This window comes from Tasmannia lanceolata, unplaced genomic scaffold (assembly GCF_043159265.1).
Source record: "Tasmannia lanceolata isolate RefF3 unplaced genomic scaffold, GAP_Taslan_0.1 ptg000008l, whole genome shotgun sequence".
In the NCBI taxonomy this organism is placed as follows: domain Eukaryota; kingdom Viridiplantae; phylum Streptophyta; class Magnoliopsida; order Canellales; family Winteraceae; genus Tasmannia; species Tasmannia lanceolata.
The window spans coordinates 21,527,734-21,553,802 of record NW_027518685.1 but is presented as its reverse complement, the minus strand read 5'-3'; the positions used below and the strand labels follow the sequence as shown (position 1 = coordinate 21,553,802).

The following is a 26,069-nucleotide window of genomic DNA, read 5'->3' as shown; positions in this document are numbered from 1 at the left end:
ACTGCCCCCACGCCGCAGGTCCACCCTGTGCCAAAACTCATTTATTCAATAAAAAAAGAGAGAAGTGGCGGTCCACCCTGTGCCAAAACTCATTTATTCAATAAAAAAAGAGAGAAGTGGGGGTCCACCCTGTGCCAAAACTCATTTATTCAATAAAAAAAGAGAGAAGTGGGAAGCAGTATATTAACCCCTCTCCAACTTTTTAATGTCGTCTCTTCCCGCACATCGCTTTTCTCCTCCTTCAATAAGGCACGGCACGATACAGATAAAAGACAATTTTCTTTAATGCTATGTTTGGTTGCCGGGTTTTTTTTGTTCCCGGGAGTTATGTGGGAGAAAAAAATACCCTGGGAGATAGGTGGGAAAAAAAAAGTCCTGGAAGTATCCTGGTAAAATAAAAATCCCATGTTTGGTTATGTGGGAGAAAAAAATACCCTGGGAGATATGGTGGGAGAAAAAAAAACCTTTGTTTGGTTGCTTGAACTGTTGGGTAGAAAAAAAATTCTTCTCAAGCTTATTTTTGGTTCCTGAGTTTATTTTTGTTCCTGGGTTTATCTTGGGATGGGATGAAAAGGCAATCATTACAAAAGTGGGATTAAAAAATTCACCCCACAAGTAATCATTACAAGAGTGGGATTAAAATAAACCTACTGCTAAAAGGCAACCAAACATGGGATGGGACCAAAATTTAACTTACTCTCCCACAAAACTCCCAGGCACAAAAAAAACCCAGCAACCAAACAGAGCATAAAAAACTTTTCAGGATTTTTTTTTTTTCATGATAAATTCACGTCTCCAAGTGGAGATGGGGGCTGAAGTTCCTAAAAATCAGGAAACAAAATCCAGTGATGAGAAGTTAGTAAAAAATGGGAAAATATATCCGGTTTTCAATACAGTTTTTTGTTTTCGGACTTCTAGCCACATCCATGGTTTGAAATTTCGGTTTCAACATATATTTCGGACCTAGCCGAAATCCCGAAATTTTGGTCGAAATTGTGTATAGACGCTCGAAATGTTGGTTTTTTTGGGCCAAAAATTTTGGTAATTTCGGCTGAAATTTTATACGTTTCGGATATTTCGGATTTCGGTCGTTTTCGGTGTCGGTGTTGACTTAAATTCGAAATTTCAAACCATGGCCACATCTCGGAAGACTCTAGTTTGGGCGGAACCAGGAATTTACATTTGGGGGGCAGGCTAATTTACACTTGCCTGCATTGGGCATTGCGGGGGCCATAGCCACTATACTACCTATGTATGGATGTACATGCACCTTTAATGGGATTTTTCAAATCATGGCCCCCCTCATGCTATATGTGCCCCCGCCCTAATTTTTAACGAATTCATCCTTCTTTTTTTTAACAAATTCATCCTCATCTCCACTTGGAGACAGATTTATCATAAAAAAAAAAAAAAAAATCATAGTAGCCAAACGTGCCCTAAGTCCCACTCGACTTTCGGCTTCTACTTCAAAAACTCGAGTTAGTCAATAGGTTCGGGGTTTAGCCCAGGGACTCCCCTCCAAAACCCCATTCCATTGTTAAAACATTTATCGGAAATCCTTCTCAAACCAGTATAATTCGAAGTTCTAAGTGGGCAACTCCTCCCAACAATGGAAAACGACCAAAATACCCATCTTATATAAATTGAGAACAAAATTATAAAAATTAAAAATATCCTAAAAGGAAAATTTGTAACAATTCTTGATATGAGAAATGACAAAAATACCCTTATTTCATAAAAAAATAAAAGAGAATTAAACATAAGAAGCATTTAATGGAGTTAAGTTCTAACGAACTTTGGAGAACTCTAGGAGAACCCCTTAGTACCACACGACTTTTGGCTACAACTCTAAATACATGAGTTAGTCCGACATGTTGGGGATTTAGCACAGAGCTCCCCAAAATACCATTCCCTTGCTAAAATGTTGACCTTCAGAATTAAAATAAACACAATTTTAAGCCTCAGATCATCACAACTTGTTTATCTAAACTCTCCACTATTAGAAAAAATGTTCCATTGTCTTGGGTTTGACAACATCTTTTTTATCACAATGAGCGTTTGGTTAGAGTTACAGATGCAATGGATGGAGGCAGTTGCGCTAGACATGTAGCTTAGGCTTCATTGGAGCCCCATTTGAAATGGACTTTAGGTTTCATGAGCCAAAGAAGAACCTAACAAAGTACATTTGATCTTATTATAAAACTACACAACAAAATTTAATTGCACAAGCGTGTAATAATACCAAACAAAAACTCGTAAGAACACAACAAGATTGGCAAAACAAGAACTGAATAGAGAAGAGAACAATGGCTTACATTTGGAAAAGTCGAAGGTCCAATTCAAGAACAAAAGACCAATCATATAGCTGGCCATTTGATCCCTGGCTATATATCTTTCTCAACAGAGAAACATGAAACAAAAACAGGTTAGGATCTTCATATTATCGTTACCAACAAAAAAGTCAATCGGTAGCTCGCATTTTCAAACCGGATCAAGTACCAAGTCTCACTCTCACGCATAATGACTGTCATTTTCTTCTATAAAAACCAAATGAAATGGAATCAAATCGAGTTTACACACCGAAGAATAGATGCATTGCTTATTCAAGCATGTCAAACGGATATACAACATTCAAGGACTATAACCCGAGAGAGAGAGAGAGAGAGAGAGAGAGAGAGAGAGAGAGAGATTGATTCAACATTGAGATGCAGCAGCCTTGCAAACAGGGCAAGCATTTTTCTGCAAAAGCCACTGTTTTATGCAATATATATGGTAGCTGTGACCACACTCTAGCTTCCCAACCTCGTCATCTGCTTCATATTCTTCCTGTACTTCCATTAGAAGTAAACCACAAAAAAAAAAAACATTCAACATTTCTACATAGAATATACATTTATAATACATCAAAAGAAAAGGTAATGACCTACCCACCTGACAAATGCTACATTTGCACTCGATTGCAGTGGATAACGGCGACGACAAAGCATCCAAAATTGAGTGCTTCATTTTTCTGAGACAGCGGAAAATATCATCTTCTCTCAACCCAGTGCTCACATGCCCGATGCGCTCACCCAGCTCAAGCAACTCCTGTTGAATAGGATGAAAATAGATCATTATCATCTATTGATGAAGATGAAAAGTAATAGTAAGGGAAAATCTGGAGTGAGAAAGTCAAACACCTCATAAGACATATTATCAACATCGAGCCGCCAATCCCTGTATCTATCGTATGAGTCTGCTCCACCCAAAAGAAGGCTAGTTTGTAACATCATGATCTGCAGACAACTAAATAAGTGTGAAAATGTCACCCAGGACTCAAAAGATAACATTCTTTTGCTCCAAACCTAACTTCTTGAAGATAATCTGTAGATATTTTTACCAAAAGTCTTGCATCATACACGAAACTCACTTTTGTTGCTATTGTCTGATCTGTTCCAAGAGTTGCATCCATCCAGAGAAGTTTCTTTGATTCTACTTCGGTTTTACCATTACCACTTCTAGCTTGTGTATTTTGGCAAAGACAAAACAACACTACAAGTATATTTGCAGAGAACTGCATTTACATTTGCTTCGCAGGTAAATATAATGAAACTCGAGCGGACTTGCAGGACCCACAAACTAATAAGTAATAACATACAGAAGGAAAGAAAAAAGAGCCGAAAAAGTGCCATACAGGTGAAATCAAGTTTATGATAGCAGAGTGGCCGGCCCATGGTTACTTTGCAAATAGAAGAGTGAACATTTTTAGAAGAATTACGTTTAGTTTACTGAATTGCTAGATGCTTCTAAATGGCTAGATGCTATGATTTGTGGACATGGACACGATTGTCGCGTGTTGACACAGACACGGAGTGTCGGACACGGCAAACTCGAGCGGACTTGCAGGACCCACAAACTAGTTGGGGTCGGCTAATGAATCCTTTAGAAAATTTTCATGAAGAAGGCCTTTCTCAAGCTGGGGTCGGCTAATAATCTAAGACTAATGAAAATTTTCATGAATCCTAACCACAAATTACCTACCAAAAAAAAAAACACAATACAGTCCTAAACAGAAGATTGTTCATCATGAACCAATAATAAATAAGCAAAAAATTGCCCTTTCTCAATCTGCTTTTTCTTTAAGGACAATTATACAAGCATTTCAAGGTATAGGAGATGTGTACAAGAGCATGCCGGAAAACCATGCAATGCCTTTTCATGCAAACGTAAGCAATGATTACATGAATGCACATACAAGCATGATGAGTAATGATTTAAAAATGAACATGAGCTTGAAATTCTAGAATACATATACCCAGACATATAGAGCACTGCATATACAATTTGCCTTTAAGACATAAACCGAATTCCTTTCCCATCTGCCTGATTCAAAGGACATCTGCAGATGGGAAAGGACATCTGCCTGATTCAAATTATTTTTTCAAGAGAATTAACCTCCTCAAGAACCTCTTTAAAGTTTAAATGATCAAACTATGAACATGCTTTCAAGATTTTAAACTAGATCCCAGATGTGGAGAAAGGCTAGACTGGTTTTGCTTCCTAACTGAACCCAGACAATCCAAAACCCAGGGCTGGAAAGGTGATCACGAAAAAATAATAAAATTGCCCTTCAATACCCATGCAACAAATACATGGATCAACCAAATTGCTCTGATGGATAATCACATTGAATCATGGAATATTAGCCACAGCAAGAAAACAGTGTATAGGAGAAACATCTCTAACAATTTCAGATAGTTAAATATATTGTAGAATCAAGAGAGTCAGAGCAAAACCTATTTTAAGATTAGCCAGAATATAAAAAAGGAATTGTAAGTATAGATGCACCTCTGTGAGACCTCCAGGAGAACGATGAAATCCTCGTGAATGACGAAAATGTCCATCTGTTAAAAGATCAGATCCAAAGTGCCGTGTTCCAAAGGTAGGTGCAGATTCAAGACTGGAGATCTGCTCAAGGTTGCTACTCTGCCTAGTAATGCAAGGACGCTATCAAGGCAAAAAAAAACAGAACCATTTTAAAAAAACATCCATTATGGTATATGCATAAATGCATTCATGAAAGGGGAGGACTAAAATTCCTCTAACAATGAAAATGAATGCAGCAATGCAAAACCCGTCCGAACAACATGGCAGACAGTGAAAAAGGTAAGAGAAACAGAAATAAACTCCCGAGATGATCAAAGAAACTCATGAAACATAAAAATTGTTAGAATATGTAATATGCCTAAGGGCACAGTTTACTTTGCATTCCTTTAGTATAAATATATGAGTGAGGGGGATATGTCTCCAACTAACATTTTTCTCTTCTCATTCTCTGTCAACACAGTATCAGAGCCCTAGGGTTTTGATCCCCTAGGGACCACCATAGCTCCCCCCCCCACAACCCAATCCTCAACCCTTTTCTTCTCTTTCTCCGTCCCCTCTCCACCATCTCCAAATCCTCAATATTAAAAAAAACCAAACCCTAATCCTAATGTCCTAAATATTTCCTATTCCTCTCCTCTTTCTTCTTTGTTGTTGTTTGGTTTGCGACTTCGTTTTCGTGGCTTCCACGGCCATTTCTCTCGGATCTACTCTCCCTTTCGAAACCGCACCATGATGCTTGTCCCGTCTAGTTCTTTCCATCACCCTTTTATTTCTGGCATTGTTGCGGGTATTACTGTTTCTTCTTGTCCTTGTTGTCATGGATCCACCTGTCATTGAGGATCCCTCTACAGGCCCAACTGATGGGGTACGGGTTACAAACTCACCATCGGCTATCTCCTCTTCTAGTTACTCGTCCCCTGTGGAGGTTTCTTTCCCTCATATGACTACTACTAAACTGGATGGGACCAATTACTTGTCGTGGAAAGTTGTCGTTGAGACATATCTCCTTGCTCGGGGCAGGGTTAGTCTTATTCGCATGGACCCTCCCTTGTCGACTGATTCCACCTATGCTCGTTGGGAGCAGGAGGACGCCTTGATTCACACGCTTCTTTGACAGAGTATGACTCCTTCTAATGCTGCCACGATGATGCTTCTTCCACATCGAAGAAGATCTGGAATCATATTGTGTTACTGTATTATGAGGTTGACAACCTCACTCGTATTTGTGCCACATATTATGAGTAGATGCGCCTATACCGTGGTGATATGTCCCTTGCTGCTCACTATGGCTAGTTTGTTTCCCTATGCCAGCAGCTTGATGTGTTTATGCCCCTCACTTCTGATATCACCGTTCTTCGTCGCAAGCGAGACCAGCACCAAGTTGTTCATTACCTTGATAGTTTGGGACCGGAGTTCATCCATCTTCATCAGCATATCATTGGCTCTGGTTCTATTCCCTCCCTTACGGAGGTATATTCTCGAGCCTAGCAGTGACTAGGTGATTCATCACCAATTGTTCCCGCCGATAGCTCTGCTCTGGCGGCCTATGATGGTGGTAGTCGCCCTGTTCGTGGTGGTGGTTCTTTTAGCCGTGGCAGAGGACGTGGACGATTGTTTTGTAGTCATTGTCAGAAAGAGGGCCATCATATTGACATATGTTACACTCCTCCTCTCGAGCTTCGTCAGGCTCGCACAGCGCATTTGACTGCTACTGGTTCTTCTGAGATTCCATCGTCCTCCACTGCTGCTATTGTGCCAGCCGATGATTCATATAATTTATCTCGTGCTGAATATGAGAAGTTTTAACGTCTTTGCTTGAGTGCCCGCCCACCTACTGCAAGCTTTGCCTAGCCAGGTAGTTCACCCACTACCCTCCTCTCTAGCTCCTGGTCATGGATTATTGATTCAGGGGCCTCAAACCACATGACTGGTAACTCTCCTTAGCTTACCTCATTTAGATCTTTTCCATCTAACTCAGTCCATTGTCCTTGCTGATGGGTCCACTACTCCCATCACCGGTGACGATACTATTTGTCCTCATCCTAGTCTCCCTTTATTTTCAATTCTATGTATACTTCGATCTCCATTTAGTTTGCTTTCTGTCAGTTAGTTTACTAAAAGCCTCCATTGCTCTGTCTCATTTTATCCTTCTTATTGTCTTTTTCAGGATCTCTCGACTGGGAGGATGATTGGATCGGGTCGTGAGGTGGATGGCCTATATCGTCTTGACTGTCGGCCGCCTACTAGCTTGCATAGTTCTGTGGATCCCCTATCAGTGGCCCTGTCGTCTTGGCCACCCCTCACTACAGCGGCTTCAGCAGACGCATATTGTTCCAAGCCCTATTTCATCTTTTCAATGCAAGTCGTGTGAACTCGGGAAGCACCATCGTGTGTCCTATCCTTCCTGGGTCGTTAGTAGATTCTCTAGTCCTTTTCAGCTAGTCCATTCTGATGTATGGGGGGCCTCTATGGGCCGCGTCTTCAACTGGTTTTAGTTATTTTATTTTCTTTATTGATGATTATTCCTGTATGACATGGTTGTATTTGCTTAAAGATCGTTCTGAGGTCTTCTTTGCTTTTCACACTTTTCATGTTGAAATTAAAAATCAATATAATTGCAATATCCAATGTCTACACACCGACAATGCTAGAGAGTATTTGTCTGGTTTGCATGGCTTTCATGATTATCTGTCCACTCATGGCATCATTTATCAGTCCTTGTGTGTGTACATCTCTCAACAGAATGGTGTTGCTGAGAGGAAACTCCATTATTTACTTGAGGTAGCTCGCACCCTACTTTTTAAGATGCGGGTGCCTATGACGTATTGGAGTGATGCCATCCTTACTGTATGCTTCTTGGCTAATCACCTTCCCTCGTTCGTCCTTCGTGGAAACTCGCCTTTATCGTTTTACATCCTCAGCAGGACCCCTTTCCTCTCAACCCCCTTGACCCTCGCTCTGAGCGCTGTATTTTTATGAGGTACTCTCGTACGCAGAAGGAATATCGTTGCTATAGTCCTCACCTCCGTCTCTAGTTTGTGTCTGCTGATGTGTTACAGTTTGAGTCTGAGCCCTTCTCCACTCAGGTGTCTGACTCTCGTTCTTCTCTTCTTGACCCAAAAGTTTTACTTCCACTTCCGGTTCTTCCTGACTCAGTTGTGGTACCACATGTGCCTCCACTTGCACCTGTGGGTCCACCACCTACGGATGCTCCCTCTATTACCTCTTCAGTGCTGCATGTTCGTCCAGCTACTATAAAGCTATATCAGCGACGTCGACACAACGTTCAGCCCACGCCATCTCCTCTCGAGCAGTCCTCTTCTCAGCTAGTGATTCCGGTCTCTACTTCTCAGGTATCATCTCTTCCTTCCTCGATTGAGCTTTCTAATTCTCCTCTTGCTTCACGCACACGTTCTCATTCCACTACGCATCCTATATCTCACTTTGTTTCCTATGATAATATCACCCCTATCTTCAAAAGTTGTCTTCCATATCTTTACCACAGTCCGTAGTTGAGGCTCTTGCACACCCTGAATGGCGAGAGGTTATGGACCTAGAAATGGGTGCCCTGCACACGAATCAGACTTGTGATCTGGTTTCTCTACCTTTTGGTGCTCGCCCTGTTGGCTGTAGATGGGTGTTTTGCATTAAATATTTGCCCGATGGTACTGTTGAGAGTTTAAAGGCTCGCCTGGTTGTAAAAGGATATACTCAGACTTTCGGTGTTGATTATATTGAGACATTCTCTCCAATTGCGAAGACTCCATCCGTTCGTGCACTCCTTTCTCTGGCTGTGAATCATGGTTGGGCCCTTATCAGTTGGATGTGAAGAATGCCTTTCTCTATGGCGACCTCACTGATGAGGCGTATATGGAGCAACCTCCAGGGTATGTTGCTCAGGGGGAGATGTCCTCCTCTGTGTGTCGCCTTCGGAAATCACTCTATGGTCTCAAGCAATCTCCATGTGCATGGTCTGGGAGGTTCAGTGAGGCAGTCATGCGTTTTGGCATGAAACAATGCATTGTGAACCATTCGGTTTTTAGTCATCACTCTTCAGCTGGTTGCATTTTGTTGATCGTGTATGTTGATGACGGAGGTATACAACAATTATAGATCTTCTTACAGAAAGAATTTTTCACTGAGGATTTGGGTCGTCTCGGGTACTTTCTTAGGATAGAGGTAGCACATTCTTGTAGAGGCCTTTCTCTATCACAAAGGAAGTACATTTTGGATCTAATAGAAGAGACAGCCAATCTTGGAGTTAAGCCAGCATCTGTACCCATAGGTCCTAATGTGAAGCTTGTTCCAGAAGAAGGGGACTTGTTGGAAGACCCTGGCAGATATAGAAGACTGGTTGGTAAGCTCATATATCTCACATTTACTCCCCAGACATATCATATGCTGTGGGGGTAGTCAGTCGGTACATGAGCTCTCCACGTACCTCTCACTGGGTTGCAATAGCCCAAATTCTTAAGTACTTAAAATGTACTCCAGGAAATGGTTTGTTCTTTAAAAGGCATCGTCATATGAAAATTGAAGGCTTTTCTGATGCAGATTGGGCTAGATCTTCAGTAAATACGAGATCAACCACTGGGTATTGTACCTTTGTAGGAGGTAACCTAGTGTCATGAAGAAGCAAGATGTCAAAGCCAAGTACAGAGCAATGGCACACACAAGTACTGAACTCATTTGGCTGCACTCACTTTTATCTGAGATTGGTATTCTTCCCTCTTCTCCTTCGTAGTTGTACTGTGATAACAAGGCTGCGATACACATTGCTACCAATCCAGTGTTCCATGAGAGCACGAAACACATTGAGGTGGACTGTCATTTTATTCGTAAGATAATCTAGAAGGGAGAAATACGCACTGTGTTTACTCGTTCAGTGGATCAGCTAGCCGATATGTTTACAAAATCACTAAGGCTAAATTGAGTGATATTTGTAACAAGCTATGAAGTGCTGATTTTGACATAAACCGCGCTTAAATACATGTATATCGCACCTCTACCTCATCTACTTTATATAGAACCTAAATATACATATAATATACCATTTTTAAAACAAATCTTTCACAAAAAATATTTGTAACAAGCTACGAATGTATGATATATACATTCCTGCTTTAGGGGGAGTGTTAGAATATGTAATATGCCTAAGGGCATAGTTGACTTTGTACTTTACATTCCTTTAGTATAAATATATGAGTGAGGGGGAGATCTCTCCAACTCACATTTTTCTCTTCTCATTCTCTCTCAACAAAAATAAATAAATACATGAAGCCATGTAAATATTCCATGAACATGATGAAAAAACAAGAAGCCCAAAAGAGGGCCAAAAAATATAAGAAATTAAATCAGGAACAACCAGCATGTAACAATACAAAATCCATGCATTTTTTGGTAGCTAAGCAGGGATTGAACCTCCAACCTCCACGTTGAAGAACAAAGCCTGCTTAAAGAGGTTCTAGTCAACCCCTTACAAAATCCATACATGTAACAATACAAAATCCATAAAACCCAGTATGCATTTTTTAAGAAAAGGGAAAAAGATTGCCAGCTGAATAATTAAGCTTAACGAAAAGCCATGTAAACAAAACCCAAAACTGGACAAAAAATATTAAAAATTAAATCCGGTGACTAAAGAAATCAGGAACACCCAGCTTGTAGCAATACAAAATCCATAATAGCCCAATATGCAATTTTAAGAGGAGAGAAAACAGGCAAGACAGTTGTAAGATTAAGCTCCGAGCAAAGCATGTAAACCAATCCATCAATCAGAAAGAAAGAGCAAGAACCATCTCCCTCCAAAAAAAGGGAAAAGGGGTAAAAGAAGCCCAGGAGATGCAACAAATTAGAAAAGGAAAAGGATATTAATATACCAAAGTCATAAAGTCACCTCAGCCACCAAACAGATTTCCAAAAATGTAACTAAAAACAATACACCCCAAAATAACAAATCCTAAATCAACACCGAAAATGTAACACAAAAAATTGCAAGAAGGGAAGCAAATAACTAATAATCCTCACAAGTTCAACAGAAATAGAAGCTGAAAAAGGAAATCTAATTAAAAAAATAACCGATGATAATAAAACATATAGATGCAAATAACAAGAAACCCACGTGGAGAAACCCCCAATAAAAATAGAAAGAAAAAAGAAAAGAACCCCCAATAGAAGATAATATTTCTAAAAAATGGCAAATCCCCACAAGTTCAGCAGAACAAGAACCTGAAAAACAAAATAAAATAAAAAGAACCCGTGATCAAATAAAATATGCAAATTAAAAAGAAAGCCAGATGGATAGCAATCCAATAAACCAATAAGCCGTTTGTATACATGGATTTTATAATCCAGGATGGTAAAATCCTAGACTTTACAATAAAAAACCTGGATTCTATAAGCTAAAACCTAGATTCTACATTTTAAGGATTGTAAAATCCAGGTTTTCCCTTACAAAATCAAATTTTAGCCTGTAGAATCCAGAATTTTACCATCCTGGATTATGAAATCCATGTATAGAAACGGCCTAAAAAAGGATTAAAAAAAAAAAACCGACCTCTCCATGATCAAACAAAACATGCAAATTAAAATAGAAGCCCACATGAATATCAATCCAACAAACCCATCTCTCTTTCTCTCAAAAAAAAAAAAAAAAAAACAAGGAATCATAAGAAAAAAACTACCTCTACATGATTCCTCTCCCCATCGACCCTCCCTCTAGGCCTCCGAGACACAACACAATCCACCGGAGCCGTAGCGTCGGCCACAAAGGCGATCCCCGGCGAGCACCATACATCAGGAACAACAAGGGCAGGATTACCCTGCTTCTTTCTCTTAACCCTCTGCTTCTTTTTCCTAACCCTCTTCGCTTGCCAATCGGCTGAAGATCTTATAACCTCCGGTGCCGAAACCTCCGCCGACGAAGCACATCCGAGCCTGCGAAAAGTGGCCGCCGAGAAATGCTTCTTTCTAGAAGAAGAAGAGTTAGGGTTAGGGTTAGGGTTTGTGGGGGCGAAAGTGGAAAGGAAGAGGGAAGAAATGGAGGATTTGCAGGTTGTGGTTTGGAGATGAGGGGAAGAGATTAGAGGGGCTTGAACGGTTGGGGTGTTTTTGAGTTTTCGGAATCTTCTGCGTTCTGCATTTGGAGAATAGGGAGAGGAAGCCATGATTGGAGGAGGAAGAAGAAGGGGGGGTATGGAAACAATTATAGGATCTTTTTTTGTTTCTTTTCAGATATTTGATTTTGACGCATCTGTGTTCTTCTGCTTTTACTTTTCCTGTGTTGTTGCGACTTGCGAGTAGTGGAAGAGAGCTAGATTTTATGTGGGGTAAGAACGTAGAGTCTCAGGTAGCTTTCAAAAAGTACTACAAGGCTTCTGGATGATCCAAACCGTCCATTTGATGGGTTAGCCGGTTGTGTTTAAAAGAAAACATTTTTATAAGATGATCCTAGCCTTACGATTTATAGAGAAACTGGGTATTATAGAAACTCTATAGATGGGAGGGTTGATATCATCCGATGGAAATGATAATGAATTTATGTTGGGGCGCATCAAATGGACGGTTTAGATGAGATGATCTAAACCGTCCATTTGATGGGCCATAATGTAAATAGGTTGTGTTCAAATAATTATATTCATAAGATGATCCTAGCCCTACGATCTATAGAAGAACTGCTTATTATAGAACTTCTATAGATCGATAGCCTATGGAAATGATTTTTTGGCACAGCACCCATCAAATGAACGGTTTGGATCATCCTACGGTGTAAGCTAGACAGTGCCTTTTGAAAAATATTGGACTGTACTTGCTTACTAAGTAAATCCATTGATTCTTGAAAGTCGTATACGGATTCCACCGTAGGATGATCCAAACCGTCCATTTAATGGGCCATAATTTAAACAGGTGGTGATCAAAAAATCATTTTCTTAAGATGATCCTAGCCCTAGGATCATTATAGAAACTTTATATTATAAAACTTCTACAGATTGGAGGGTTGAGATCATCATGTGGAAGTGTGGCTCATCAAATGTGTAAGCCGTACAGTAGATCCATTGCTTCTCGACACGCGGTTTCATACGAAAGTGATATTCCGACTGATTTTCTCTCTGATTTGACATTTTTCTTCGCAGTAGGAAGTAATTTCCACACCCATATTTTAATCCTGCCACTCCTCTCTTCACCTGTATAAATTATAATTATAAAACAAACGTTCGACGGTTTGAGGGCAAAGGCAACAGATTCAGCTCCCAAATGAGGAGTGCAATTATCGAGAAAAGGGAGTGCGGATATATTGTGAAAGAAGGTCGTCTGTTGCCGTGTAATCCTCGTTTGAATTCTATTGGGAGGGCATCACGTGTTTTAAGTTGCTTTTACAAGTAAGACAGTTGAGTCCGTAATTTGCGCAGAATAGTAGTGTGACCTTTTTTTAAGTTACTTTTTGAACTAAACAAATGCCCGCGTACTCCGGTATATATATATTATAATGTGTTAGCGAGAATCCTGATTTATACGAAACGCGTTTTGTTTCCATCCGAAGTCACGAGCTTACAACCTTTTGGGGGGCCTAACTGGTGAATTGTACAGATCTTTCAACCAGGTAGGCCCCACCTGTACTTATTAACTAGTACTATGGTTGCAACTTGGATCAGGTTTTACCGGACCCACGTCAACCCGATCCGAAATAACTCGGGTCGGATTTAAAAATCATGGGTCTTAGGTTGGGTCGGGTTTTAGGTTGAAAATCCCGACTCAATCTTGGGCACGGTCGGGTTTAAAGAAAAAAAAAACATGAACGGAAAAACAAATTTCTAATATATTGATATAATTGTTTTCAACGTGGTGATCATATTTGTGATGTGAAGAACACATAAAATATGCGAAGATGTAGCTCAAAAGCAATCGAAAAACACAAACATAATCACCATTGCATGGAAAAAATCTCACTGTAGAAGATGATTCCTTTCAACATTTCGGTACTCCCGAAACAAGTTTCTGCTTAACACTGATTACAAGAACTAATGTTCTGTCGGGGAACGATTACAGAATCCTGGTACTACTGGAATTAGTGACTATGAACTAACATGACTACAAACTAAGATTAAGCAGGAAGGTAAATTAAGACATAATTGTTTGATGCTGTGTGTGATATTTCTCATGATGCAGCCCTCTCTTCTTATAGCAAGATGCTTGTGGTGGTTATTTTCACCACTACTTGTAACTTCCTAATGCCATCACCACCACTTATAACTTTACACCACTATTTGTAACTTCCAGAGCCACTGCCACCACTTGTAACTTTCACATTGCAGATAACCAGATGTAAACACCCCCCCCCCCCCCCCCCCCCCCCCCCTTTTGAACATGTCACCATGTTTGAAAATAATCACAACCATACATCCGTTGGAGAATTTCAAAAACAGGTGTAAACACCCCTTGACCACTATTCTACGTGGACCTAGGTTAAAAAACAAAACATGAATTGCAAGCATAGTTCGAAAAAATAGATTCAAGGATAGGGTCTCGAAGGTCACTAGGTCAATTAAACCCACTAAATAAGTTGGTTAACCAAGTGGGTCATATACATGATTTTTAAAGGGAAATGATATCACCACTACCATATTTTGATGATCGCACTCCTCACTTTATTAAAAAAAATTATGGTATTCCCGCACCATAGGATTATCCAAACCGTCCATTAGATGGGCCACAGCCTAAATAAGATGTGCCCCAAAAATCATTTCCATAGGTTGACCTTAACCTTCCGATCTATAGAGGATTAGGATCAACACTCTAATATTCAGTCCCTCTATAGATCGGAGGGTTAGGATCAACCTATGGAAAATGATTTTTGGGGCACAATCTATTTAGGTTGTGGCCCATCTAATTGACGGTTTGGATCATCCTATGGTGTGGGCCATACGGTACTTTTTAATGAAGGGTAGAGTGCGATAATCAAAATATAGTAGTGGTGATATATTTTCCCTTCTAAAATAGTTTTCCTTCAGGAAAAATTCAAAAGCTGACCAATGCCATCTAGTGTTTCTCCAAGTCAGCTTCGGCATGAGAGGAGTAGGGGTGTTCATTATTCGGTTATAATCGAACCAAACCGAATTGGTTTGGTCGGTTCGGTTCAATTTTTTTTCCTTTTCGGTTCGGTTATTTTTTTTGGAAATTCTATTCGGTTTCAGTTATCTCAAAAAAAAATTTGGTTAACCGAATAACCGAAATTATGATAAAAACCATTATTTTTTTCAAAAAAAAAGTGCTATATGGGCACTCCGTAGGATGATCAAAACCGTCAATTTGATTGATCACAACTAATTAGGTTGTGCACAAAAAATCATTTTGATAGGATGATCCTAGCCCTCCGATCCAAACTGAGATTTTACTTATTTCCTCTTTTTCTCCCACTAATCGGTTATAACTGAATTTTTAATCGGTTCAGTTTTGGTTCGATTTTTAGAAATTTTGGTTTGCTTTCGGTTATCGAAATTTGATAACCGAAATTTTTTCGGTTATCAAATTTCGGTCTATTCGGTTCGGTTATTTATTTTGGAACCAATTCCGATCTGTAATTCTTCATTAATCAAAGTAGATGCGTTTTTGGGATAATTGGGGAATAATGACTGCATGGATGCTGTCTTGAGTCCTGACCTTATAGCTGCCCTTCAGACATATTGTCAATTATAAGGGTGCCCATATCATTTAAAGGGCTGGGGGACAGAAGGTATGTACGTATTAGTTTATTTTTCTATTTCTCTTGTTTAGTATTAAATATCTTTTATATATATATGTGAAAAAGAATGTTTTATGTGAGATGGAGAGACAAGAATATTCTTTGCCCTAATGCAAAAATATTAAAATACTTTGGTTTTTCTGGGTCAGAGTTGGTGCAATAGGCTTCCAAATTTCCTTGCACATAAGATAAGAACAGGTGACAGTATAAACCTGTGTTTTAAGAACAGCAATATCCTTATTCCTGTGTTTTAATGAGAAATTATATGATGTGTGACAGTATAAACCTGTATTTTTGTAAAAGGACAGTACGACCCACTCGATAGGATGATCCAAACCGTCCATTTGTTGGGCCACAACGTAAAGGTTGTGCCCTAAAAATCATTTCCATAGGATGACCCTAACCCTCTGATCAATAGAAGTTTCCATAATGACTGCACATTATGGAAACTTCTATAGAACGGAGGGTTAGGATCATCCTACATAAATGATTTTTGGGGCACAAGCACAACCTATTTATGTTGTGACCCAACAAATGGACAATGGACAGTTAGGATCATCCTATGGAGTGAACGGCACCGTACATTTTAAAAAATACGTGTTTATACAGCCACACATCATATACTTTTTCTGTTTTAATAATAGAAGTCATTTCTTTATTTTACACCTCTTGGATAAAGTAACAAATTAAGATAACTAAAAACTACTGTAATAGTTAAAATTTAATGGCAGAAAACAATTTAAAATTCATAAGGTCTTAGATAGATTTATAAGGAATTTATTAGTTAAGGCTCTAGTTCTTTCCATATTTTGATAATGACACTACTCTTTCTTTTACATTGTTTAACGAGCTGCCAATCATAAAAGTGTAAGACAAGGTGATTACTACTGAGGGTGGAACTCGGGTCTCGTTGGGTTGGGTCGTGTTGACCTGAACCCAACCCGAAACTTTAAACCCTGGAACCGACCCGACTCTCAACCCAATGAAGGCTAACCCGATCCAACCCAAAAAATTAATATATCAACCCGAAGCCAACCCAAACTTGACCTAATTTCCCCATTCAGGTCGGGTCGGGTCGGGTCGGGTTGACCCGATTATGGTGATATCTCTACCCTTTAGGTATTTATGTTATATAAAAAAATAAAAAAATAAAAAAAAATGATAAAAAAAATTTAAAGTCGGTTTTTGATGTGGGTCGGGTCAACCCGAACCTGTCAAGACTCGGGTTTAGCTTCCTCAACCCTAACCCTAACCCGACTCGACTCAAACACAACCCAACCTGTGATTTTTTCGGGTTGAACCCGACCTAGCCCGAGTTGTAATGGAAATTTGTATTTCTAAGCTATTTATAGTTAAAGGAAAGTTTAATTTTTAAAGTTTTAGATAACCGTTGAGGCCATCCGACTTTTTCCTATATTATAAATTATATGTATAGAGGGAGAAATACAATAAATAAATAAATTTGAATATGAATTTACAGATGGCTAGTCGTATCAATTCTTTTCACCTTGGTGGTGTGCCATACAGTCCAAAAGTCCATTTCCTCCCTTCTTCTTCTCTAATTTTTTTATTTTTCATCTCCACCAACGTCGACCTTCGCTGCAACTCGAAAGGGGAAGAGAAAGGGGTAGAGGAATAGGAAGAAGAATAAGAAGAAGAAGAAGAAAAAGAAAAAGAAGAGGAAGTGGAGGAGGAGGAAAAAGAGGAAGCCGAAGAGGAAGAGGAAGAAGAATAATGGAAAACAGATTGGCTTTGGAAAAATTGGAAAGTACCGGAAAAAAAGGAAAAAGAAAAGGAGGAAGAAGAAGAAAAAGAGAAAAATTTGCCAAAATGGGATTAAATTGGAATAAAATAAGAATAAAATCGGGTCAAATAAGGGAAAAAAGATCAGGTTGAATTGCCGAATATTGGGTGGACTTGAAAACAGATCGAGTTGACTCGACAAAAGATTGGGTTGAAATGCAAAAGGATTGGGTCGACTTTTTTGCAACTCGACACAATCTTTTGTAGACTCAACTGAACTTTGAATATTTGACCTGAACATTTTGTGATTTGACCTAATTTTTGCCGATTTAACTCCATTTTTGGCCGATCATCCTTTTTTCCCTTCCCCTTCCTCTTCGTTTCCATTTATTTCGGCGCTTTCTTTTTTATTTCCCGGCACCGATATTTCCTTTATCCTCTCGCATTTTTTTTTCCGGCACCGATATTTCCTTCATCCTCTCGCATTCTTTTTTTTTCCCGGCACCGATATTTCCTTTATCCTCCCTCCTCCGTCTCTCTCTCTCTCTCTCTCTCTCTTCATTTTCTTCTATCACCTTTTTTTTCTTCATCTTCTTCCTCTTTTGAGTTGAAGCAATGATCGGCAGTGTAAGAGACGGAAAAAAAAAAATATTAGAGGACCATTGGAGGGGCAAAATGAGTTTTTGGACTGTATGGTGCCCTTCCTGGGAGGAAAGATTTGAAACTAGGGGCCATCTATAATTTCAGACTCAATATGTAATTATTTCATCCATATTTTAATTACTTTGAGACAACCCAGCCTATTTTTGAAAGCAGTGTTTTGACTTTGGTTTTATATATTCAAAAGATACTTTATTAAAGTTTGTGTAAGTAGGGTATATATGCCCACTTTGATAACTACTTTCTTATACAAAGAATATGTTCTACTAGAAAATATTTAAAAGTTTGAGGGATTCCCTACAAAGAGTATGTGGCATTCCAAATCTTTTAGGTGAAAATCTTAGCAAACTCTCTCTCTCTCTCTCTCTCCTTATTTGTCCCACTCTTCAAGGCACAGATCCACTACAACTTGTAGGGTGATCGGGTCTATGAATATTGTTGGCTATCACGAACATGGGCTATTGCCCTTTGCCACACTGTCATAGGTTGATTCTAGGTCTTTGATCTAGTATGAAGAAAGAGAATTGCTAGCGTCCATCGCAGAAGGCATTTCGAAGATGGCCTGTTGCATCTGACAGCAGCCACACCGGCTCACTATTCAGCAGATTTTGTCTTCATTTGTGATGTGGCTGCTGTCAGATGCAACAAGCCATCTGCGAAATGCCTTCTAAGATGGACGCTAGCAAATCCCATGATGAAAGTATCATTTAAGTTGTATTCAAGCCGTTGATTTTTGTACCCCTCAATCTAATGAATGAGATCTCCTGCAGAGTGGAACATGGACTCAATGGGTTGCCCTGTGATAGCCCATCAGATCAACAGTGCTTATGACCAAATATGTGCCATGTGTGCACTGAGTCGAAGTCGTTTTCGTTTGTTTTTGCCGGATTTGTTCGAGTGCACAAACGGGTCCGTCCTTGTGCTCGGCTGGACTGAGGACCTGCAAGATGATCTCGGGGGGACTCGACATAGTTGCGGACAGGGGCGGAGGTAACAAAAATCTCAACTGGGAAGGTGATAGTTCTTGTTTTCTAGAACTTAGTAGTTAAAGAAGGAAAACTTAAGAAAACTAAGAATTGATGTTATGGTAGTTAAAGAACGGATCTTGGGTTTCAAGAATAGGGATTTAGGTGGTTAATCAAAAAGATTATAAGATTGGAGGGTGGCTGGTAGATTTGAGTAGGTGGGTAATTGGGGAGGTGGTAGGTGATAAACTAAACAGAGACCATGTGTCTGAAATCCACAAATAAAAGATGAAAATGGAAGATGCAACCTATAGCACGAAGATCACAAAGATGGGATTTGGGTAAATCAAGGCTAAGATTGCTTCGAATAAGCAGATCGATTGGGGCTACAGTGGTGGAGCTCAAAGGGGATTCTTTCTCACTTGTGTTTAGTACTGTCATTTAGATTGTTGAACTGATCTACCTACCCCAAAATTATTCCAGCAGACATTCCGCGAGTTTAAATTTAAAAATCAAATTGCAAAAGTAGCTAAATTTAAATCTCAAGAGATATTTAGATTCGGTGGATTATGTAGTGTTTAATTCTTGAACGAATTCAAATTCCAACTATCCACTAATGAGACATTCATTTTCCATTAATATTTGAACTTTGACAAAATATTTGCCAATACAAAAACTTCTTCAAACTAACTTCACTAGCACTGCGTTACTCACAGTTATAAACTTCTATCATTTTCCATCGATTTCAAATAATTAAAAGCACAATAAATATAAAAGCTCTGAATAGATATGTATGGAATCATCTTAACTATCCGAAGGCAATATCCATCCAGACTCGGATAAATTTAGATGATCTTCTTGCATCTTATGACTATTTCCCATTTCCCTTGCTGCTAAAAAACTTAACCAAATTTGGCACTACCTTTCTCTTCTTCCTGAGATTGACGGAACTTGAGCGGATAACACGTCGTGCTCCAGGCGAGGCTGGCCTCCTGATCTTGGTGTGTCTCGGAGTCATTGGAAATGCTGCCTCAATCTGCAAGTTTACATCCTCCAGCTGTTTTTCATGTTTATTTCTCCGCTTATTCAGTTCATCCTCAACTACATTTATCGCTACCAATGCCTTCTCTGCTTTGTGCAACTCCTCCTCTTCCTCCTTCCTTATCTCACTGATTTCCCTACTCACTATTTTTGTTTTCATCAAAATCTCCTTCTCGGCGCACTTAAAAGCCTCGATCCATGCCTGAGCCGCCGCCACCTTTTTGTCAGCAATCTCTTCAGCTCCCTCCCCACGCCGACTCAAATACTCATACTCAAAATTGGAGATAGTTATGGTAGAGTTGTGGAGAGAAGAGGAAGCTCTGGCCTTCATGGTTCTCTCAGAAAGACTCCTCAAGCTCTCAAGCGCTATTGCCTCTGATTTTTTTATTGCTTCAAGCTCTTGCATTGCAGCTTGCAATCTCTCCCCCTCTAACCCAATATCAGACTCTGCCTTTTCAATATCTAATTTTATACTTTCAGTTTCTTTGCTAATGAGCTCTCTTTCTTTGTTTGCTGCCTCCTTTTCTGTTTGTAACTGTTGCAGTGTTTCTGATAGATTGGACAACATAGGCCTAGCCTTTTCCTCTGCCTTGGACGCGGCTTCCAACTTGGACTTGGCTCTTAGCAGCTTGGAATTGAGATTTTGAACAGCAGAATCTGCCTTCTGTTCTATCTTTTTCAGTCGTGCGGTTTCTTCAGAGATATGTTGGAGCTCTTCTCTTATGATATCCATCGAAGCCATGAACTGAAATCCTTCCTCTCTAATAGATATCAATTCATTTTTAGCCTCATTCAATTCGGCCTTTGCCGACTGTAACAAAGAATAAACCTCTGACTCCTCTTCCCTTCTCTTACTGATCTCCTCTGCCATATTATTTAGCTGATTATTTTCATTGTTTCCATCCCTAGCCTTGATTAGTTTTAGTTCATTTTGCAAGACATTAACATCTGAACTTGTGATTTCGAGCTTCGCTTCAAGTTCCTTCGAATGGTTTGCTTCTTGAATAAGATTATTAATTCTCTTCTTTGTTTTCTCCATGGTTGATGAAAACTCAGCAGCTTGTGCTTCTCTTTGAGATTCAATTGCCCCCAATTCTCTGACAGCCTCAATTTTAGCCAGCTCAACAAGTACCTCCTCTTCATTGGTTTCCTCTATCTCTTTCGTTAGTGCTTCAAGTGAGCTTGAACAAGACCTCGCTCTAGAATTCAAGGATTCGGTTTGTTTTTCTGCTTGCACTTTTGCTTGTAAAACAGCAGCCATGTCCAGCTTCAGATTATTCAGTTCTTGCTTTACTGCTTCCAGCTCCCTCATCACTTCCATGTACTGATCGTTATTCAGTTCTTTGGGTCCTTTTTGTTTTTTCAGTCCTTGAATTCCGTGTTTCTGTGATTTCAATTTCGTGTTCGATTCCTCGATCCTTAGAGTGAGATCTTTCACTGCCTTCTTCGCATTGGACAGTTCGGATTCTGCTTGATCTCTTATGGTCTCTGCATACTTTTTTCTGTCATTGAATTTATCCATGTCCCTTCTTGCAATATGGAGTTCTCTTGCTCTTGATGGTGATTTCTATAGGATATAAATTCACGACATTTTTAGCCCATCAAACCCATGAGTCCATGAACATTACAAGCACAGAATTTGATGTGAAACATGTATCAAAACTGAATTTTTTATAGTTTTCTGCATTCTATATGATAACTTTTGCAGGAGAGCAAGTAGAAAAATCATTTTCAGACATCTGGGTTTTATTTTACCTCTACAAATGCCATTGGGGTTTTATTTTTCTCTGCTTTTCCTCCAAGAATCCTTTCTCCATACAGGTTAACAGCTGTTTCCACTGACCTGGATCTTTCTCTATTCTCAGCCTCTGCACCGTGCATTCCAGCCATTTTCTCACTAAAACCAGAGAAACCCTACTAAATTTCCGGCATAAAGAAAAAGAAAAGGACAGTTAGAAAGTGATTTTTCAGGAAATCAAGCAAAGGAAAGTCAGAATCTAAACGCAGTTCATGAGAAGTTTCACATTCAACTTATTCAGATTATTTCAAAGACAAACAAACAAGAGGAAGTGCTCACTTAGCTTTAAGAACCTCTCAATCTTTTTAAGGAAGAACAAGTTAAAGTGTATTCAATTGCAGTCTGCAAATTCAAAATCTGAATTCCAGTTCCCATCTCATGAAACCCAGTTCTAAAGGAGGAAAGAAAAAGAAAAAGAAAAATACCATATCTCATTAATTTGTACCCATGTCTTCGACTTTCTATAACAACTATAAAAACCCAATACACATACCTGAAACAAAGAGCTTGTTCTCTTTACTTTATCATTCCTGTATTCTTCAAAGTGTTGCTGAATTTCAGATTATTACATTGAAGAGAAGCCATGAAAGAGGATATGAAAAAGGAGAAAGTTACAAGATTGTAAATGTCGCCAGACAAATTGTTTTGCCAAATTTTCAGCCAATAGAATTTATTTTAATCTGTTGAAACTACATTCTGTTTTCTGGTTGGCCATCAATATTATTTTTATTTTATTAGAATTTTTCTCTGAATAAAGGTCACTGTCCTGTGAATTCACCAAGGCTATCTGCTTTCTAGTGTGCAACATAACGAAAACCACACAAAAACATCAGATTCCAGGATATCCAGCGATTTTTTCTTTGAGAAAAATTGATTGGATGTTGCACGGATTTGGTGTTTCTGCAACAGGAAGTGATCTGGTGGTGGACGCTAGATGTGATCGGATGGCTAAAAGATCACAAGATTGCTATTGGTTCACAGTTCATACTTCACACCACACCATAGGGTGATGATTTTTTCACCCCTGTAGGAGTGATGCGCCCCACTTCTAACTCGATTTGACGTCAAAAAGCGTTAAAGTTGCTCACAATCACGTTAAAAGGGGGCACATAGGGGGGGGGGGAATCATCTCCCCACGCCATATCATTTCCGTCTATTGAGGAATGTTACCGTGGGGTGCCACCTCATAATGGGTCCTACCTCCGATTGATCTAACCGTCCATTTAATAGGCATTGCTTTAGATTTGCTATTTGCGAAAAACTCAGGCAAATCACGACAATTCTAACTAGGGGTGCAACTCGGGTCGGGTTGAAGCCGACCCGACCTGACCAGAGGAACCCTGTTTTCCAACCTGAACCTGAACCCGAACTCGATTTCCAGCCCACGCCCACCCGGACGGTTTGTCCATTGGTCCCACCTTTTGCAAACTTGCATGTGCTTCAAAAGCAATAGAGAGAAGAGGGAGGGAGTTTACTAACCCCTCTCCACTTTTTTTCATTTTCCAATGTGGAACAAACTTTTGGTTCCCAACTTTCTCACTTTTTTATCGAAACATCTTTTTTCCAAAATTAAAATCTTTTTATTTTAAAAACTAGTTTCTAAGAGTAATGATATGGAGACCGAGAGTAGAACCTAACAGGGGACGAAGAAATAGCTTCTCGCCCAACATCACAATTGACGTTAGGCTGCACTTACATTTAGGAAAATCAACAAAAAAAAAAGGTAAATGTTTTGCACGAATGGCACATTACCATCAATGTTGTCACGCTCCGAACTGAGGGCGCGCTCGGGGCCGTATGCCTGTAAGGCAAGCCTAACAAGCATGCAAGGCTTATAGTATCCAAACAGAGAAATAATTCTAAAAGATGGGGTTCATGGTATTATTCAAAGCAACCAATGTTCATGCCTAAACAATAATAGAAATTACCCTCTCCATTCTCACTCTAATCCCAATGTAGAAACCAACTCATTACTGTTCATCACAATTATCTAAAAACAAAGCACTCCCTATAGGGAATGTAAATCAAACGAACTAATTTCCGCCAAGGGTAAGACTAAAAATATAAAACCACGGACGAGCTTAACTCTAAGCAAATAATAAAGTACTACCCTAGTTGAGTCTAAGCATGCCAAAAAGAAACTAAGGCTAAAGCGCCATGAAGAAAATCATCTTTTTACTAAGAGAAAATTCGAAACAAACTTTAACACAGGCACATAAATAAAGATCAGTAGCTAGGATTGACCACAAAATGAATCGTCAGAATCCCACATTTGCCACAAACCCAATAAAACAAGAACAGAATCATGGATAATCATATGCTAAATAGAATCATCTCCGGGGCACAGACTTAATTCACATCATGGCATTTCACAAGGTACCAGAGTACCACAAGACACGCTGCAAGTCACCAGTGATCATCTCTGTCGGAACTCGTTTTTACACAATTCTTGTCGACAGTGCGAACATTTAATCCCCATGGGAGAGATCCTCGAATTCTAACCTCTATTCCCCCTGCACGCGGTCCACATCAAATCTTAACCTCCATGAGGACTGCCCGATGACAAATATAGCAATGGTCATGAGGATATACTACACAACACAAAAATTCTAAACATGTCTATACCTCAGATTGATCTCTCCAACGTTCAGAAACTATCTCCCGCAGCTCGTCTTTCCTCTGCAGTCACTCCTCTTCGGTTTATGGTTTCTCTTGGTGAATGATTGCTTAAGTTAGTATTTATATTAGGATTAAGAAGCCCTAAACTCTAACTTAAATTTTAACAGAAACACCCACTTCTTAAAACAAATTTACACATGAGGGATAAGTGGGGTATTTCAGTTGTCTCCCACTGGTTCTACTCTCGGTCATTTGGTCCCACCTTAATCAGATGTTTGTGACCTAGAGTGGGAAGTGTAGTTATCCTCCAACAGATCAATGGTACACGCGCGTGTCTCATGTGGGATCGCCCAACAAATCAATGGTGCCAGTTACGTACACGTGTCTTATGTGGGATTTTCCTACTTGTCTCATTGTAAAATGGGCAATGGTATTTTCCCCTTCCTTTTCAATATTTCCACTCATTTTGCTTGTATTATCTTATAACTGCATTTTTTTTCTTGAATATAAGTTCTTATACTTGGAGGTTTTCTTTTTAAACAGCGGGGCCGACATGGTTGGATTATCCTGATCATTCATTTGTTGGGCCGTAACTTAAATATATCGTGCTAGAAAATCATCCCCATTATGTTATCCTAATTCTCTGACATGTTGAGAAATGGCATATTACAGGAACACTTCAATCGGAGGGTTAGGATCATCTTATAGAGATGATTTTCCAAGCACAACCTATTTAAGTTAGGACATAAAAATGAATGGTCTGGATCATTGAATTATGTAGGTCCACCGATTTTTTTTAAAAATAACGTGCCAATACCTGCTAACACCATTTAATATCTCAGTGTATATTGTCATTTTCAAGAAAAGACAAACAAAATTAAAGGGCGAAAGAGAGTGAGCCCAATGGAAAGGTAGATAGGTTTGCCACGTTTCTCTACTTTCATCGGTGAAAATTTGGGAAGGATGAATTGCTCCTAAACAAGGACCAACACTTTCATTACAAATGAAACTAGAAATATAGCTGTCACCGTAATTGTCGCTACTAACTCTCAGTACCGATTTCAGGATGAAGATAACTATCAATTTATCATCTGTGTCTACTATTTAGGCAGAATACCGTCGCCTATTGTCACTAAGAAACTGAAAGAAACTGAAAGAAATGGAAGAAAGGGGGGAAAGTGAGGAAGAAACAGATGTAGAAATAGAAACAACTTCTGAAACGAAGCCTGAATTTAACTGGGGTTTGCAGTGGTGGAGGAACCGGATCATAAAAAAGAGGGATTCTAGTTGTAAGATATCTAATGAAACCGTAGCTGAAATTGAGATCTCATTCACATGATACTGATTGGACCTAGGAATGAACCAAGAGAATCTTCTTAAATCCAAATCATTCTCTTTCGTGGGTCCAGAAATGTACTATCCCTTTCTATGTATTGTATTGTATGAAAGTATGATTCCTTCTATTCTCATTTGAGAATTGAAAGATTTTTTATTGGGGGAGGTTCAAAGAAAAAGAAAGAATGGTTTTTTGTCCAAAGTGAATCGTATTCCATGAATATGATATATATCTAGTGTGATATATGGAATATATGACAAAGGTAGAGTGTTGGAGTATTTCTATGGATTGGTCATATAGGCC

At 39.3% G+C, this 26,069-nt stretch overlaps 2 protein-coding genes across 6 annotated transcripts; both read right to left on the bottom strand.

The window, feature by feature from the left end:
• Window positions 1–2,511: 2,511 nt before the first annotated feature.
• Window positions 2,512–12,164, bottom strand: LOC143884781 (uncharacterized). The gene is made up of 5 exons (XM_077388564.1): window positions 11,550–12,164; window positions 4,828–4,986; window positions 3,180–3,275; window positions 2,932–3,087; window positions 2,512–2,826 (listed from the first exon to the last, which is right to left on the bottom strand). Exons 1-5 carry the CDS (start codon window positions 12,030–12,032, stop codon window positions 2,695–2,697), a joined length of 1,026 nt encoding a protein of 341 aa, XP_077244679.1. The 5' UTR covers window positions 12,033–12,164; the 3' UTR covers window positions 2,512–2,694.
• A 7,408-nt stretch (window positions 12,165–19,572) lies between these two features.
• Window positions 19,573–24,501, bottom strand: PMI2 (PLASTID MOVEMENT IMPAIRED protein (DUF827)). Of its 5 annotated transcripts, none has more exons than XM_077388560.1 (4): window positions 22,305–22,527; window positions 22,091–22,202; window positions 21,769–21,930; window positions 19,573–21,580 (listed from the first exon to the last, which is right to left on the bottom strand). In XM_077388560.1, exons 3-4 carry the CDS (start codon window positions 21,901–21,903, stop codon window positions 19,844–19,846), a joined length of 1,872 nt encoding a protein of 623 aa, XP_077244675.1. In that variant the 5' UTR covers window positions 21,904–21,930; window positions 22,091–22,202; window positions 22,305–22,527; the 3' UTR covers window positions 19,573–19,843. The 5 variants fall into 5 exon arrangements, with proteins under 5 accessions (XP_077244675.1, XP_077244676.1, XP_077244677.1 ...); XM_077388561.1 differs by having other exon boundaries at window positions 22,091–22,153; XM_077388562.1 differs by lacking the exons at window positions 22,091–22,202; window positions 22,305–22,527 and adding an exon at window positions 24,437–24,501.
• Between the last annotated feature and the right edge of the window lie 1,568 nt (window positions 24,502–26,069).